At 35.9% G+C, this 15,124-nt stretch overlaps 1 protein-coding gene across 1 annotated transcript in view; it reads left to right on the top strand.

Moving 5' to 3' along the window:
* The window catches only part of LOC112046684 (arylalkylamine N-acetyltransferase 1), a 41,181-nt gene extending 33,108 nt beyond the window's left edge, over nt 1-8,073 (top strand). Inside the window, exon 5 of the mRNA XM_052886260.1 lies at nt 6,613-8,073. Within this exon, the coding sequence (XP_052742220.1) occupies nt 6,613-6,799 (187 nt within the window). The 3' untranslated portion in view covers nt 6,800-8,073. The remainder of the gene's footprint in view (nt 1-6,612) is intronic.
* The last annotated feature ends 7,051 nt before the right edge of the window (nt 8,074-15,124 follow it).

The raw sequence follows: 15,124 nt of genomic DNA, 5'->3' as shown, positions 1-15,124 counted from the left end.
CAATACATTATTGTAATTTAGAGTACCTACCTACCTAATCCAGTTCAGCGCAAGGGAGTGCATTTTTTGAAGTGCATTTTAGCTTTGAGTAAAACCCTTCGGGTAATCAAACCCGACTTTTTATTAGAAGACGGTACCAATGGAAAGATCACAATAGTTCTAAACCAAGAATATACTAAAATATAATATTGGGTACAAAAAGATATTGAATAATGGCATAGACGAACGAACGACATATAAATTAATAACCTATACTTATAATAAAACTGGTCGAATTCTATACATTTCATTGCAATTTGAGATTTTACTTATACCATTTGTAACAACAAACGTTAGCGTGGCATAACGGACGACAGCGCCATTTAGAATCTATACTTATAATACGAATTCTGTACATTCAAACTTGGCGCGGTTTATGACCATAATACGGAGGAGGTTATAGGATACTTTTTATTGCAAAAATAAAATAAGAAAGGTGTGAATTAGGGGTTAAAAGTTTGTATGGAAAGTCCTTCAGTTTTAAAGCTACAATTTTAAAAATTTGTTCATAAATCTTTAAAAAATACGTAATATAATGGGATTAAAAATAAAATAAAATTCAAACTCTAAAGTGGTGCAATAGGGTTTGAAAGTTTACATTGAAGACCACGCGGGTGTCCGCTAGTAAAACAATAAAATGACAAAACTTATTAGTAGTTCCAACTTTTATACTGCTATATTTTACACTATGGTTTTGGATATGACTCAAGCAATCTCAATTTACACCTCATAATTTTGTTACCCAAACATTTATAAACAAGATACAGATAATAACATGCGTTTAACGTTAATTGAACTACGAGTATCAAGTTACATGCGAGTCGAAAAAAATAACTATTGTTCCGTATACATGACTTATAAAGTTTTTGTTACAAATGCGTACAATGTGTGGTCAAATTATCTATAGGTATATGTACCTACATTTTATGGTATGTGCGAGTAATTTATTTAGTTAAATAAATTCCTCTAAATGCTATATTCCTCAGTGCCTGAAGACGAAAGTCTTTGATCAGTGCGTGTTGCCAATGATGACTTACGTCGCTAGCTATGGGACTTGTTAGAAGGTTCAAAGTCACTCAGCGGTCGATGGAGCGAGCTGTGCTTGGGGTTCCTTTGCGTGATCGAATCAGAAATGAGGAGATCCGCAGACGAACCAAAGTCAGCGACACAGCTTAGCGAGTCGCGAAGCTGAAGTGGCAATGGGCAGGCCACATAGTTCGAAGAGCCGATGGACGTTGGGGTCCCAAGGTGCTGGAATGGCGACCCCGCACCGGGAAGCGCAGTGTTGGTCGACGCCCCACTAGGTGGACCGAAGACATCAAGCGGATTGTAGGGAGTAGACAAGAGTATTTACAAAAAATAAGGTTGGCTGGTTGAAAGGGGGATAAAAGTCTTATACTGATTTTTCTGCAAACAAAATCACAGGCGTCCGCTAGTTAAATCAAACTCGTAAATGAAAAACACAAATCCTATTAAAATATAACTTAATTTACCTGTAGGCAATAACAAAAACATTAAATTGAGTATTTATATTTTTACTAATTTAATTAAACACAATCTTATCTAACACATTCTAATATTTGCATAAATAGTGCCTACTCCTTTAATTTGTAAATACTTAATTAAGGCGATTGTTTTGCATAGTGCCTTATTACGTGTGTTGTATTATGTTACTTAATTTAGCATTGGATAAATATAAATATTTCATAATGTATGCGGACGTACAAGTCCGTTTAGCTATACAAATAAATGCTATAAATTACAGATCGATATTGATAATAATAATTACCAGGGACGATGGTCTGATACTAAAAGTTCTAAATTTTTGTGAACTGTCTAGTAGTGGTTCGTACTGGAGCTTTTTGTGAAAGACCTAGACCTAGGACTTGTGTGTCCTATTGCTTTTAAATGATCCAAAAAGGTCCAAGATGTCCTGTGAAGTGCTGCTCTGTTTTTATGCGATGGGTCTACTTACCATTATGTTCTAAGATCCGGCATTAAAAATATATACCCTCATCTGTTATTTATTAGTGATAAGAAATAAATGATAGATTAGATAGATACATATTCACAGTGACCCATTGCAAATAGGTTGCCTAGTTAATTTGCGGCCAAACACATTTTTCATACGATATCTAGGAAATCATGAACTAAATCAAAGGCAACCTAATACAGTTTAATTAAGCATAAAATAAGCTTTCATTTGAAATATTAGACGACTAATTAACTGTAGAGGGTATTTATACATATAATACTAGCGGACGCCCGCGACTTCGTCCGCGTAAATTTCGATGTCAACTTTACTACTATCCCTACCCTACCCTACCACTACCCCAACCCTACCCTATCCAACCCCTACCTTACCTACACCCTACCCCCATCCTACCCCTACCCTCGCCGTACCCTATCCCTTTCCTACTCCTATCCCACCCGTACCCCTATCTCACGCCTATTCTACCCCATACCCTACCACTTCCCTATCCTACCCGTACCTCTACCCTACCACTACCCCTACCCTACCACTACCCTAATCCTGGCCCTAAACCTACCCTACCCCTACGCTTCCCTACCCGTACCCTACCCTACCCTGTAACTTCTCTATCTTACTCCTACCCTTAGCTAAATCGGTCCAGTCCTTCGAGAGTGGTGGTATGACCAAAAGAAATAGAGACTTCTATGCTAATAATATAAAGAGGTAAAGTTCGTGTGGTTGTAGGAGGTAATCTCTGGATCTACTGGATCGATTTGGAAAATTGTTTTACCAATAGAAAGCTACGTTATTTGCGAGTGTCATAGGCTATGTTTGATCCCCATATTCACTACGTAAATGAAAGCGCCGGGCGTCATATAGCGGAATTTCTGCGTCTTTTAGAAATTTTGTATTATCTCCGAAACTATTTAAGTAATTAACATACTGTAAAGGGCAAATCTTATCTCCATAATATCCTTGTGATTATTAAATAATTTATTTTGATAAGGATTTAAGTTAAGTAGCATAAATAATGACGCAAACCTAAGTATATAAAATTAATAATTTTTAAAACACAAAAGGTACTATATCTGCTAATATATAGAAGATAGATATATGGTGTCGCGGAGTTTTTTGTAGAACTTTTAAAGATACATAAAGTCTCCATACATTAATTTTAATTTTACACAATAGTTAAGGCAGCGCATGCGAATAAGTCTGTTTAAGAGGATTTTCAGTCCGACCTGTTTGATAAAAACTGTAATAACTCTGCTAATATATATGATACCAATATAAAATATAGCCTATAGCACTCCCCGATAATGTAGCATTCTACTGGTGAAAGAATTTTTAAAATCGGACCAGTAGTTCCGAAGATTACCCCATTTAAAAAATGTGACAAACTTACAAACTTTACCTCTTTATAATATTAGTATAGAGTATAGATTACTTAACTGTTTATATCTGTCAACCCTACGGAATGAGGCCTAAACCCTCATTCGCACTCGAGAGTATGAAGTTAAATGAAGGTCTATTTCCAACGCCCAAAATTGAAAATGCAACACTGCTCGAAAAGAAAGCGTCGTGTTTCTAAAACGCTATCGTGTGAACATATACCTACTTGGAAATGCATTTGTTGTATTTGAAGCTTTTTTAACCTTAGGGTAGCATATAAAAGATACAGGACAAACTCTCAACTTGCCTTAAATACGCAAAGTACCACAAAATTGTCTACTAGGCCTTGGACATCCTAATTTACGTAGCGCGTTGCCAGCGAGCGAGTAATTCTTATGCTGGCCACCCACGGTCCGATATACCCACATGCCTGCAGCGCTGCTGGCATGACGTCTGGTAAAACTCATCGTGTGTTGGTCGCGATGTGCATGACCGCTCGACTTGAAGCAAAATTTGCGACCAACACGCGATTAATTTTACCGGACGTCATGCCGGCAGCGCTGCAGGCACACGTGTATATCGGTATATAGGTGGCTGGCTTTACGTGCCAATATAACACTGGCATTTACACCTGCATGATAATATGATTCACGGCAATGATATTTTATACTAGAGATAGGGTACTAGCGCATTAAAACTGAGGCGAACAAATGTGTAAATGTCTGCATTTCTTTTAGTCGCTTATTAAATAACAAATAATCCCTAAATATCGTCTACAATGTTGAGATGTGTGTACAGGAAGTGTAAATATTAAATATACATAAATATACAATGGAATTAAAGACAAAATTGTGCATGTGTGCGCTCAGTGGCGTAGTTAAATTCGAATCACTTTTTGCGGTGATTTTGTAAGCACGTAACCTATCTATAGTATAAAATTATCATTGGTTGACGGTGCTTTACAGGATTATGAGAAAGCTATTAATACAAAAATACTATAAACTGTTACACAGTCTCAACAAAAATAGGATTCGTCTAATTTTCCTCAGCTCTTGCATTAACAAAAGTCAGGAAATCTTCACTTCGTTATCAGTTTCAAACATCATTTGCATTTAAATAATTGTTTATATTAAAACCAAAATGATCGATCACTTTACGAAACAGAAATAAATATTATTTTAATATTTGAATAAAATTAATTCTATTTTTAACCTAATTACTTGAGGCGTCCTCCAAATTAAGGAACTTGGCAATCCTACTGTAATTATTACGAGCTATGTCAATGTTTTTAAACTATTTATGGTTTTGATTACTCACTTCCTCTAATGTCTTAGCTTTAGGGCATATTTGATCGCAATTTAAGCCTACTATTGATATCTATGAAGCCTATATTTCATTATAGGAAGGTAACAATCATTATGTGACGGAGGTCAGGAGTTTAATTTTGTAAAACATTTACAAAGTAATTAATAAACGTTCGATTTAAATGTTGCATATTAAGTATTTGGGGCGTATTAAAAATAAATTGTAATGCAAAAAAAATAAAATAGATAAGAGTGCTCAGACAAATAAAATAAATAGACTGAACACTCCTTATCTCGGGTTTTTGTATTTTACAGGTCAATTATTAATATTAAGGAATTTACAAATAGGTAATTTAATATATAAAAACTAGCTGACGCCGAGCGGTTTCTGTTCCCATAGGAATACGTGGATCATTTACAGCCTTCCTCGATATATGGGCTATCTAACACTGAAAGATTTTTTCAAATCGGTCCAGTAGTTCCTCAGATTAGCTCGTTCAACCAAACAAACAAAGTCTTCAGCTTTGTAATATAAGTATAGATAAGTAAAAATGTACAAAGAAAACATTAAATGGGCGATGAAAAATTGTTCTTAGTCTTATTTTAAGTTTTTTTTTTGAAAATTGCTTACTTATAGGTGTAATTTGGTTGACTCACATTCAACCCCTAAGAATGGAAATAGTTGCTTTCAAGTTCTATTCAGGAAAATGAGTAAACCGCGAAGTAGGTCTATCTACAATGTAATCGGTAGGTACTCTAAAAATTGTTAATTATTAGTTAATTAATTAAACCTCAATAATGCTGTCTCGAATTAATTCATCGATCCATCTCATGTAACCTCAAACTGTTCATTTTAATTTGGGTTTCATGATAGTATACCTACGTTTGTATCATTTAATTACATGCAACAAAATCTATACTAATTTTGAAATTATAATAAAGGATTGGATTAAAAATAACCCTTTGTCTTACATTCTACAGAATGTGAGCCGTGATAGCCCAGTGGATATGACCTCTGCCTCCGATTCCGGAGGGTGTGGGTTCGAATCCGGTCCGGGGCATGCACCTCCAACAACTTTTCAGTTGTGTGCATTTTAAGAAATTAATATCACGTGTCTCAAACGGTGAAGGAAAAACATCGCGAGGAAACCTGCATACGAGAGAACTTTCTTAATTTTCTGCGTGTGTGAAGTCTGCCAATCCGCATTGGGCCATCGTGGTGGACTATTGGCCTAACCCCTCTCATTCTGAGAGGAAACTCGAGCTCAGCAGTGAGCCGAATATGGGTTGATAACGAAGTAGGTACATTACATTCTATAGAATTCTTTATGTAGATTATATTTTTTATTTTGTACAAGTTAGCCCTTCACTACAATTTCACCTGATGGTAATGGTAAGTGATGATGGAATCTAAGAATAAGATGGAAGACTAACTTGTTAAGAAGGATGAAAATCCACACTCCATTCGGTTTCTACGTACCGGAACGCTAAATCGCTTGGCGCTTTTTGCCGGTTGGTTGGTAACTAGACACAGCCAAAGCCTTCCATCAGCCAAACCAATTAAGAGATAATTAAGAATCAATCGGTCAAAAACGCACAAATAACAAAGATATTTGTAATTTTGTTTGAACGCCCATACAAATCTAACGATCAGCGAATCAGCGATGTCATTAATTCGTGCCATTTTGTATGGGGCATTTTTCAGTGCCGCAAATCTGACCCTTTAAATCCCTGTAGCTTCGAAAGTAATGATCGCAGATACCCTGTTACTTTTACAAAATTGCTTTACTATTAACATACTCTTACTTTATATACAATTTTAAATACTGTCATCATCCCTATCTGTACGTATAGAGCCCTAGTTTAAACTCTTGTTTACGTCACTGATCATGAATGTTGTTGCAGACGTATGGCAAGAGAGATCGGCGCAGGCGCCCTCCGCATGGACACAACGTCCGCCTTCTCCGCGCTGGCTGCTGAAAGACTCAAGTACAAACAAGTCTACGGCCTGTACTACTCAGACCTGCCCTACGCGCCGCACCCAGACCCGCCGCATCTAGAAGCTAGAGTGTACCTAAAGGAGTTGTTCTAAAAACGCTTAAACCAAAGATACGAGTAGCTTCATTTATCTACACTAAAAGACTCGTTGTTTCACCCGCACAGTTCCCATTCGTGTGGGATGTGGGTATGAAATATAGTCTATACTACTCGCTGATAATGTAGCTTTTTTGATTCTTCACAAGTTGTTGACTAAAATCTCCTAAAGCCTCCCACCACCCAGACCAGCAGGATAAATCACTATCTTTGGTGTATGCTAGTTGACATTTACAAAATTGAGATTTTATGTAACTAATGTCATCCGGTGCTTACTGGTGGATTTCATACACTAGGTAGATGTTATTTTGTCAATTGATTTGATGTTTATTTTGATAGATTAATAATAAACACTAAAATAGTGAATAGGCCAGCTGGACCAATTGAGAAAACCTCAATAGGCCCACCCCAGGACCTCCGTTTTGTAAATCTACGGTGTAATAATATTCTATTGATGAATTAATTTTTTAATTGGTCCAGTAGTTTCACTATTTGTAGCGAAATGATCTATCCTTTTTTATTCAGCAGTGCATATATACGTATATCCATGTTTATAAACATGGCTAATACTCATATTCTCCATTCCTCTCTAAATAAGTAAAAAGCTTATTCTAGAAGTAGGCGCACTACAATAGTCGTAGTTGACCCTCTGGATCGTAGAGTTTTCCATGAAAAATGTTGCGGAAAATTTGGTTTCCAATGGCATTTTTTGAAGAGTTGTCTTTAAGGTTCTCTGGCGTGGCAAACCATTGCTTCGAAGCTAATTCAAGCTCAATAAATTTCATGATATCTCACAATAAAAAAAACTATGATTTATACTTCAACATACAGTTTATATGACGCCTGACAAAAATTAATAGCAGAACCAAATATTTGTGATATTGATATTAGAAATGCAGCTGATATTATTAATCTTAATGAACCTCAAAATGTATTTATTGGTAACGCGCGCGAAAAGAAATAAAATAGATAATGAAGGTGCCTAAATATTAACTAAATTGTAAATTATAACCAACTCCTAAACCCTTTTTGATTGATAACTGTGTGATAGATAGTATTAAGTAATTGTACTCCTATAATTTAGTTATGTAAAATTGCTATTCCTACCAATTTTTCCTATGATACCTCTAGTACCTTTATATTGTTACCAATAGTAAACTCAATTCAGCTGTAGTCTTCATGTGTTTCTAAATTTGTATATTGTATCCTAATGTGTATAATAATTAGTTAGAAAATATCATAAGTAAAAATAATAAAATAATTTTAAAAATATATCCTGTTTATTTTTTCCACGTATTAGGTAAACCAAGGTATTTAACACAAACATAACACTTTTTTATCGTCGACGGAAGTATAGTCAGTGCACCAGCGGCGAAGAGTTCAAGCAAGCCGATTCCCACCGGGTTGCCTTAAAAAATCAATACATACTCATTGTTGTACTATATCTATCTGCCATGATAGCCCAATGGATATGACCTCTGTCTCCGATACCGGAGGGTGCGAATTCGAATCCGGTCCGGGGCATGCACCTCCTTTTCAGTGTGCATTTTAAGAATATCACGTATTTCAAACGGTGAAGGACAAACATCGTGAGGAAACCTATATACCAGAGATTTTTTTTTAATTCTATGCGTTGTGATATCTGCTAATCCGCATTGGGCCAGCGAGGTGGACTATTGGCCTGACCCTTCTCATTCTGAGAGGAGACTCGAGTTTAGCAGTGAGCCGAATATGGACTGATAATGATGATGACTGTATCTAGATATATGATAAACCGGAATTTGTATCACGCTATATAAATTTCCTTTTCTTTAGGTTGGCTTACCTTCATCTAAATTCCATCCTTCGCCACTGCAGTACAGTTACAGTGTGAGATGGAAGCAAACTGTCTTGGACGAGGATCAAGTTTATTTTACTCATACCACTGACCATCAGCATCCATGGGCTCCATTCAACCCGCTTGATGACTCAGTCCACCTAGTTAGGGTAGACTAACACTGCGCTTTCCGGTGCGGGGTCGCCATTCCAGCACCTTGGAACCCCAACGTCCATCTCTTCGAACTATGTGCCCTGCCCATTGCCACTTCAGCTTCGCGACTCGCTGAGCTACGTCAGTGATTTAGGTCTTCTGCGGATCATTGTTGATTCGATCTCGTAGAGAAGCTCCAAGCACAGCCCGCTCCATCACCATTCTTATGAGGGGTACAGTCAGCGACTTGGTCGATTTTGGTAGTGTCTATTAATTCCTTATGCATTTAGGTAGTACCAGTGAGATAGGCTACGTTTTAAAGAAACAAAATATATGATCGAAAACATCCTAATTATATGTATAAGAGTTTTGTAAATTTTGTTTTTTTTTTTTGGTAACCTACGTAACCTTTATTTTTCTCATACTTACATGTTAAAGATGTTGAAATCTTAGATAGATGAGATAAGAGATTATTATGAAAAATATCCTACATTGTCGAGTTTTCCGACGGTTCTTTTTCTTATCGGTATAATCTCCTTTGGAAACCGATATATCGCTATGAGCAATATATCAATATTGCAAATAGCAATCAGATTAACTAAGAGAGATCAGGCGCTGGAATAAAAGCTTTAAGTACCAGCCATTGGGCCAGCGTGGTGGACTAAGGCCTACCCCTCTCATTTTGGGAAGAGACTCCAGCTCAGCAGTGAGCCGAATATGGGTTGATTACCATCAGACTAATATTCTACAACTCTACAGTTGACTGACTATTTCTTTGTTCAGCACTTTAATTTAATTATAATGTTCACAATTGAAACTTAAAAGAAAACAATATAGTTAAAAATATAATCTAAATATATGGATTACGCAGTTTAAATCTGATATTTTTATTAGATATATAAGTATAATATGTACCTACATTTATCAACTCATTTGATATTAGGTAATCTTAAAAACAATATCTAGTTACCGCGATATCCACGTGTATTATCAGATCGTGATAAGACCAACGCATCGAATGCACACACTCACATTATTTAAGGGGAATATTATCCTACTAATATTACAAACGTGAAAGTTTGTATGTACGTTTGGATGTTTGTTACTCTATAACGCCGAGACTACTGATTCGATTTGGTTGAAACTTAGAACGTAGATAGATTAGACTTCAAATTAACACAAGGGCTACTTTTATCCCGAAAAATAAATGATATTTGCGAGATTTGCGAAATACTGCGCCCTGTGGTGTAATCCGTGAAAAATAAATATGTAATTTTTCCGGGATAAAAAGTACCTAGCCTATGTGTTAATCCAGGCTATATTCTAACAAACACACTTTATAATATTAGTGTGATGAGCTTCAAAACCATTTTACTTAATTATCCCACTTAACTTGTTGAATTTATTGAACCAGCTGACGCCGCGCGGTTTCACCCGCGTGGTTGCCGTTCCCGTAGGAATATGGGGATAATATATAGCCTATAGCCTTCCTCGATAAATGGGCTATCTAACACTGAAAGAATTTTTCAAATCGGACCAGTAGTTCCTGAGATTAGCGCGTTTAATCAATCTAACAAACAAACTCTTCAGCTTTATAATATTAGTGTAGATTAAAAAAGTGTGTTATCAAATTGTGGTTAATTTCTTTACAAGAATATTTTTATGGTCTACGCCCACTATGTCTTATCTTATCAGACAATAGGTACTTGACCTTAACACGTTTACTATTTTCACATACCTATGTACATATACACACACATAATTAGCTATAATATACTTTATTTGCACACCACAAAGACAAAAACAAGTGAAATAAAAAACAAATTAGGAAGAGATCAGCATACAAAAGGCGGCCTTATCGCTAAGTAGCGATTTCTTCCAGGCAACCTTCGGTTTAGGAAAACTTAAGGACATCAGCAGGTGGCGTAAAACAAAAATAACCATAGTATTAGTAATACACATACATACAAATAATTTACATCCTAATACATAAACAATATTACACAAATACCTACAATAATGAATAAAATACATATCAAAATATACTAATAAATACCTTATATTGAAAAGAAATAATATATACAGATCGTCTTTACTGCACCAGATAATGAGTCTTTACGGCATTTTTAAAAATGACCAGTGTCTTTGATTGCCGTATGCTTAAAGGGAGAGCATTCCATAACTTAACGGCTTGCACAACGAAAGAATGTTTATAAAATTTCGTCTTATGCACGGGTAAACATAGAGTTAGTAATCGACACTGTCTCAGTTCAGACTGCACTCCCTGAAACGTAAATTTCTCCTTCAGATACACAGGAGATTTTGGATTAAACAACACACAGTACAAAAGTGAAAGTACATGCAGATCCCGGCGACGACGAATAGGGAGCCACTTGAGCTTCTGACGGAATTCAGAAATATGGTCATATTTGCGTAGGCTAAATATGAACCGAATAGCAAGATTTTGAAGTCGCTCAAGTTTATTGAGTTGGTCCTCAGTTATATTTAGATAGCTCGCGTCCGCATAATCTAAAACCGAAAGAAGAAGAGAATGTGCTAACATAACTTTAGTAGGAATTGGTAAAAATGATCTTAAACGTCTCAGTGAGCCAAAAGTAGCAAACATCTTTTTACTCAACTCTTTGACATGCACGCACCACGACAACTGGTTATCAAGATGAACCCCAAGATCTTTAACTGTGTCACAAAAAGGAATAGTGGTACCATTATACAAAACTGGCCGGAGATCTACCCAATCAACTCTTGAGATGAGGGCAGGACTACCAATAATAATAGCCTTAGATTTTAGGGGATTTACCTTAAGCCCATACTGTCTGCTCCAGATATCAATTGCGCTAAGGTCACAGTTTATAGCAGAGACAGTTGAGTTTAGGTTCTCAAGAGATGAAGAGCGGTATATTTGGATATCATCTGCATACATATGGTAAAGAGAAGTTATATTTTGAGTGATCGAATTAATGAAGATAGAGAAAAGTAATGGAGATAACACGCCACCCTGAGGTACCCCTGCCGTAACATCGCACCAAGATGAAAAGAAGTCATCAACCCGAATGCGCTGCTTACGGCCTTTGAGGTAGCTCTGAAACCAGTCTATAACCGATGGAGATATGTTAATAGAGCGTAATAGACTCAACAAAATGTCATAGTCTACAGAATTAAAAGCATTACTGAAATCAAGCAGAACTAGTACAGTGAGTTGTCTGTTATCCATCGCCCAACGAATATCGTCAGTAACTTTAGTCAAAGCGGTAACCGTACCATGACCAGGACGAAAACCAGATTGTAATGGACTTAAAAGTAAATTTCGGTTTAAGAATACGGATAACTGCTGGAAGACAAGTTTTTCAAGGACTTTAGAAAGGAACGGCAAAATAGAAATTGGACGGAAGTCAGAAAACGTTGTGGAACTAATTTTTTTAGGAAGAGGAATAATTTGTGCATTCTTCCAAGCCTGTGGAAATTCACTGGAATAAATGGAATAGTTGAGGATATGTGTAAGAACTGGGGAAATAATATCAATGATAGGAATAATCATATTACGGCTTACGCTATCAGATCCAACAGCATTCGAAGCGATAGACAAAACACTCTTCTTAACATCACATTCGGTAAAAGATTCGAAAGTAAACGGAAGAAAATCTGGTGTTGGTATAGAAGAAAGAGTGGTAAGAATGGACTCCTTTTCGGTACTGTCAATTGTATCGGAAGTAGAAAAATGTTTATTGAGAAGTTCTAAATCAATATTTATAGGATTGTTCGAAGATGATTTTCCAACTCCAAGTGTATTAAGAAATTTCCAAGTTTTAGCGGTGTCACTATTTTGTACAGATTTATAAATGTGGCGTCGTTGAGCATCTCTACACAATGTATTGCAGCGATTCCGGGCTTTGTGATATTTTAGACGATTAATATCGGAGTCCTTCGTTTTATACTTTTGCTTAGCTGTATTCTTTTTATGCATTAACAATTTAATTTCATCCGATAGCCAAGGAGCAGGCAAGTGCTTCATTTTGACAGGTTTTACTGGTGCATGCATATCGTATAGTTGAGTAATCAAAGTATTAAAAATGTCCACTTTACGATCGAGAGTGTCTGCACTTGTAATGGCAGTCCAATCTAAATTATTTGCGTCCTCGCAAAGGCGACCTTTATCAATCCCTGCAAAGTTACGCTGCAGAAGAATTTTTGATTTAGCTTTAGGAGGACGTATTTTATAGGAGAGATAGATCAGATCATGATAAGAAAAAGAATTGGCAGGACATTGACCGTGCTTAAAAACGAAATCAGGAGATGAGACAATAATGACATCTAGAAGTGAAGGAATACAACCAGGAGAGTAATGTGTAGCAGCAAGAGGCAGGACAGATAAATTACAAGAATCAAGAATAGATAAAAACTTCTTGCTACGATAGTCATCCTTTTGTAAACATGTATTGAAGTCACCTAAAACAATAGAATGACTATACAGAGGAATTAAATTTTCCAATAAAATATAATACAGAAACCAAAGTATTGTCTGTCTGTTTGTTTATTTGAGGTCGGAAATGTAAAAATGCTGTTTTACGCATAGACGTAGCCGCAATGTCCATATGTCATGAAAAAAATATTTTTTCCGAAGCCTCAGCCAGTCGCCTTAAATCCTAGACTTTAAGTTTATGCCTTAACATTACCTGTTACACAAACCCCAAAAAATCCCTACGCATTTATTACTATTAAAAATTAAATAATGTCTTTCTGCCATTTATGACTGCCGAATCCAGTCTAGATTATGGTCCATATTATATAGATTGACAATAAGGTGCGTTGAACCTTGACTGATGTAAACAATCAACTAATTAGCATAAATAGTTGTCAAATTAAAAAAAAAAACATTTTATACAACAGACTACGCCAGTCCGCTATAAAACATCGTTGTAGTAAACAAAGTCTGTTTTGGTTCCCACATTTATATTATTTATAGTACACTAACCAAGACGTACCTACCTATATTATATTTAGATACACAGCTGTTGATTCTCACGACTCAGCCAGTTCCAGTTTGGATCTTGCCAATTGACATTAAAATATAGAATTTCGTTGAATAGATAACGTTTAAAACAATGGATCATCATCATTAATTCAATGTATTAACGATCTACTAAAGGGCTAGACCACCTTCCTTAGATGAGAGAGATCTGCAGAGATACCACGCTCCTCCTATGCGAAACAGCAAAACTTTAGATAAATAAATGCGGTAACTAAAAACAGGTAAGTTTTTTTACGCTTTCGCTTTTCCTCTACCAAGTGATCCCGATTCTTATACATATTATAGCGTAATCTGAGCAACTTTATGTTAGACTTCATCTAGGTATTTCACCTTAAGTTTACTACATTAGTGCCGTGATAGCGGATACCGGAGGGTGTGGGTTCGAATCCGGTCCTGGGCATGCACCTCCAACTTTTCAGTTGTGTGCATTTTAAGAAATTAAATATCGCGTGTCTCACACGGTGGAGGAAAACATCGTGAGGAAACCTGCATATCAGAGAAGTTTCTAAATTCTTTATGTCTGTGAAGTCTGCCAATCCGCATTGGGCCAGCGTTTTTGGTTTGAATGTGGGAATTGGGCACTTTTTGGGAGATTTTTCGGGATTTGGCGCTCGTCTCTTGGCTCTCCTATCAAATTTTGATACTGGGCTCCTCCAAGGCACGCTATGCCACTGTACATTAGACATGACATAGAAAACGCTAAAGCGTCTTACAGCCAGTTTCTTCATCGCAAGTAACAGTCAAAGTAACGTCATAAATCCAGAGTGACGGTCTTATTCACTGAAAAATAAAGTCTTCTTTACTACTTACTACTTTTACTGTTACTTTAGCTTCACATTAAGAAACTGTCTGTTAAAGTTTACTCTACGCATAGAATTATAATATACTTGTACCGACCCTTAAATCTATGACTCTACACGACCTCCATTATAGTCTATTTTATTTTACTATAAATTCGATTTTCTGGAAAAACGAAGGACCTCCAGAAACTTTTTAGGAAGAACTTTAATTAAATTAAATCTGTGATAATAAATATTATAAAAGTTGTAAAAAAATAAACAACTTTCAAATCTAAATTAAGAAAATTAAGTTATTTTTGAAGAATAACATATTTATTATTTTCAGTCAACCATAAAAAAAAATTCATAATACCCAATGGAGATGGTCCATTTCAGGTCCACTCTTGTACCCCGTTTCATTAAAATTTAAAAAATTCAAGGATTTTATTAAAATTTATTAAAATGAATAAATCTAACTAAATAAAAAGAAATAAATAAAATAAAAAGAAATAAATAAAAGTGTTATAT

The sequence above is a fragment of the Bicyclus anynana genome, chromosome 16, assembly GCF_947172395.1.
Source record: "Bicyclus anynana chromosome 16, ilBicAnyn1.1, whole genome shotgun sequence".
NCBI lineage: Eukaryota > Metazoa > Arthropoda > Insecta > Lepidoptera > Nymphalidae > Bicyclus > Bicyclus anynana.
Note: the sequence above shows the minus strand (reverse complement) of the source record. Positions and strands in the feature narration are given on the sequence as shown.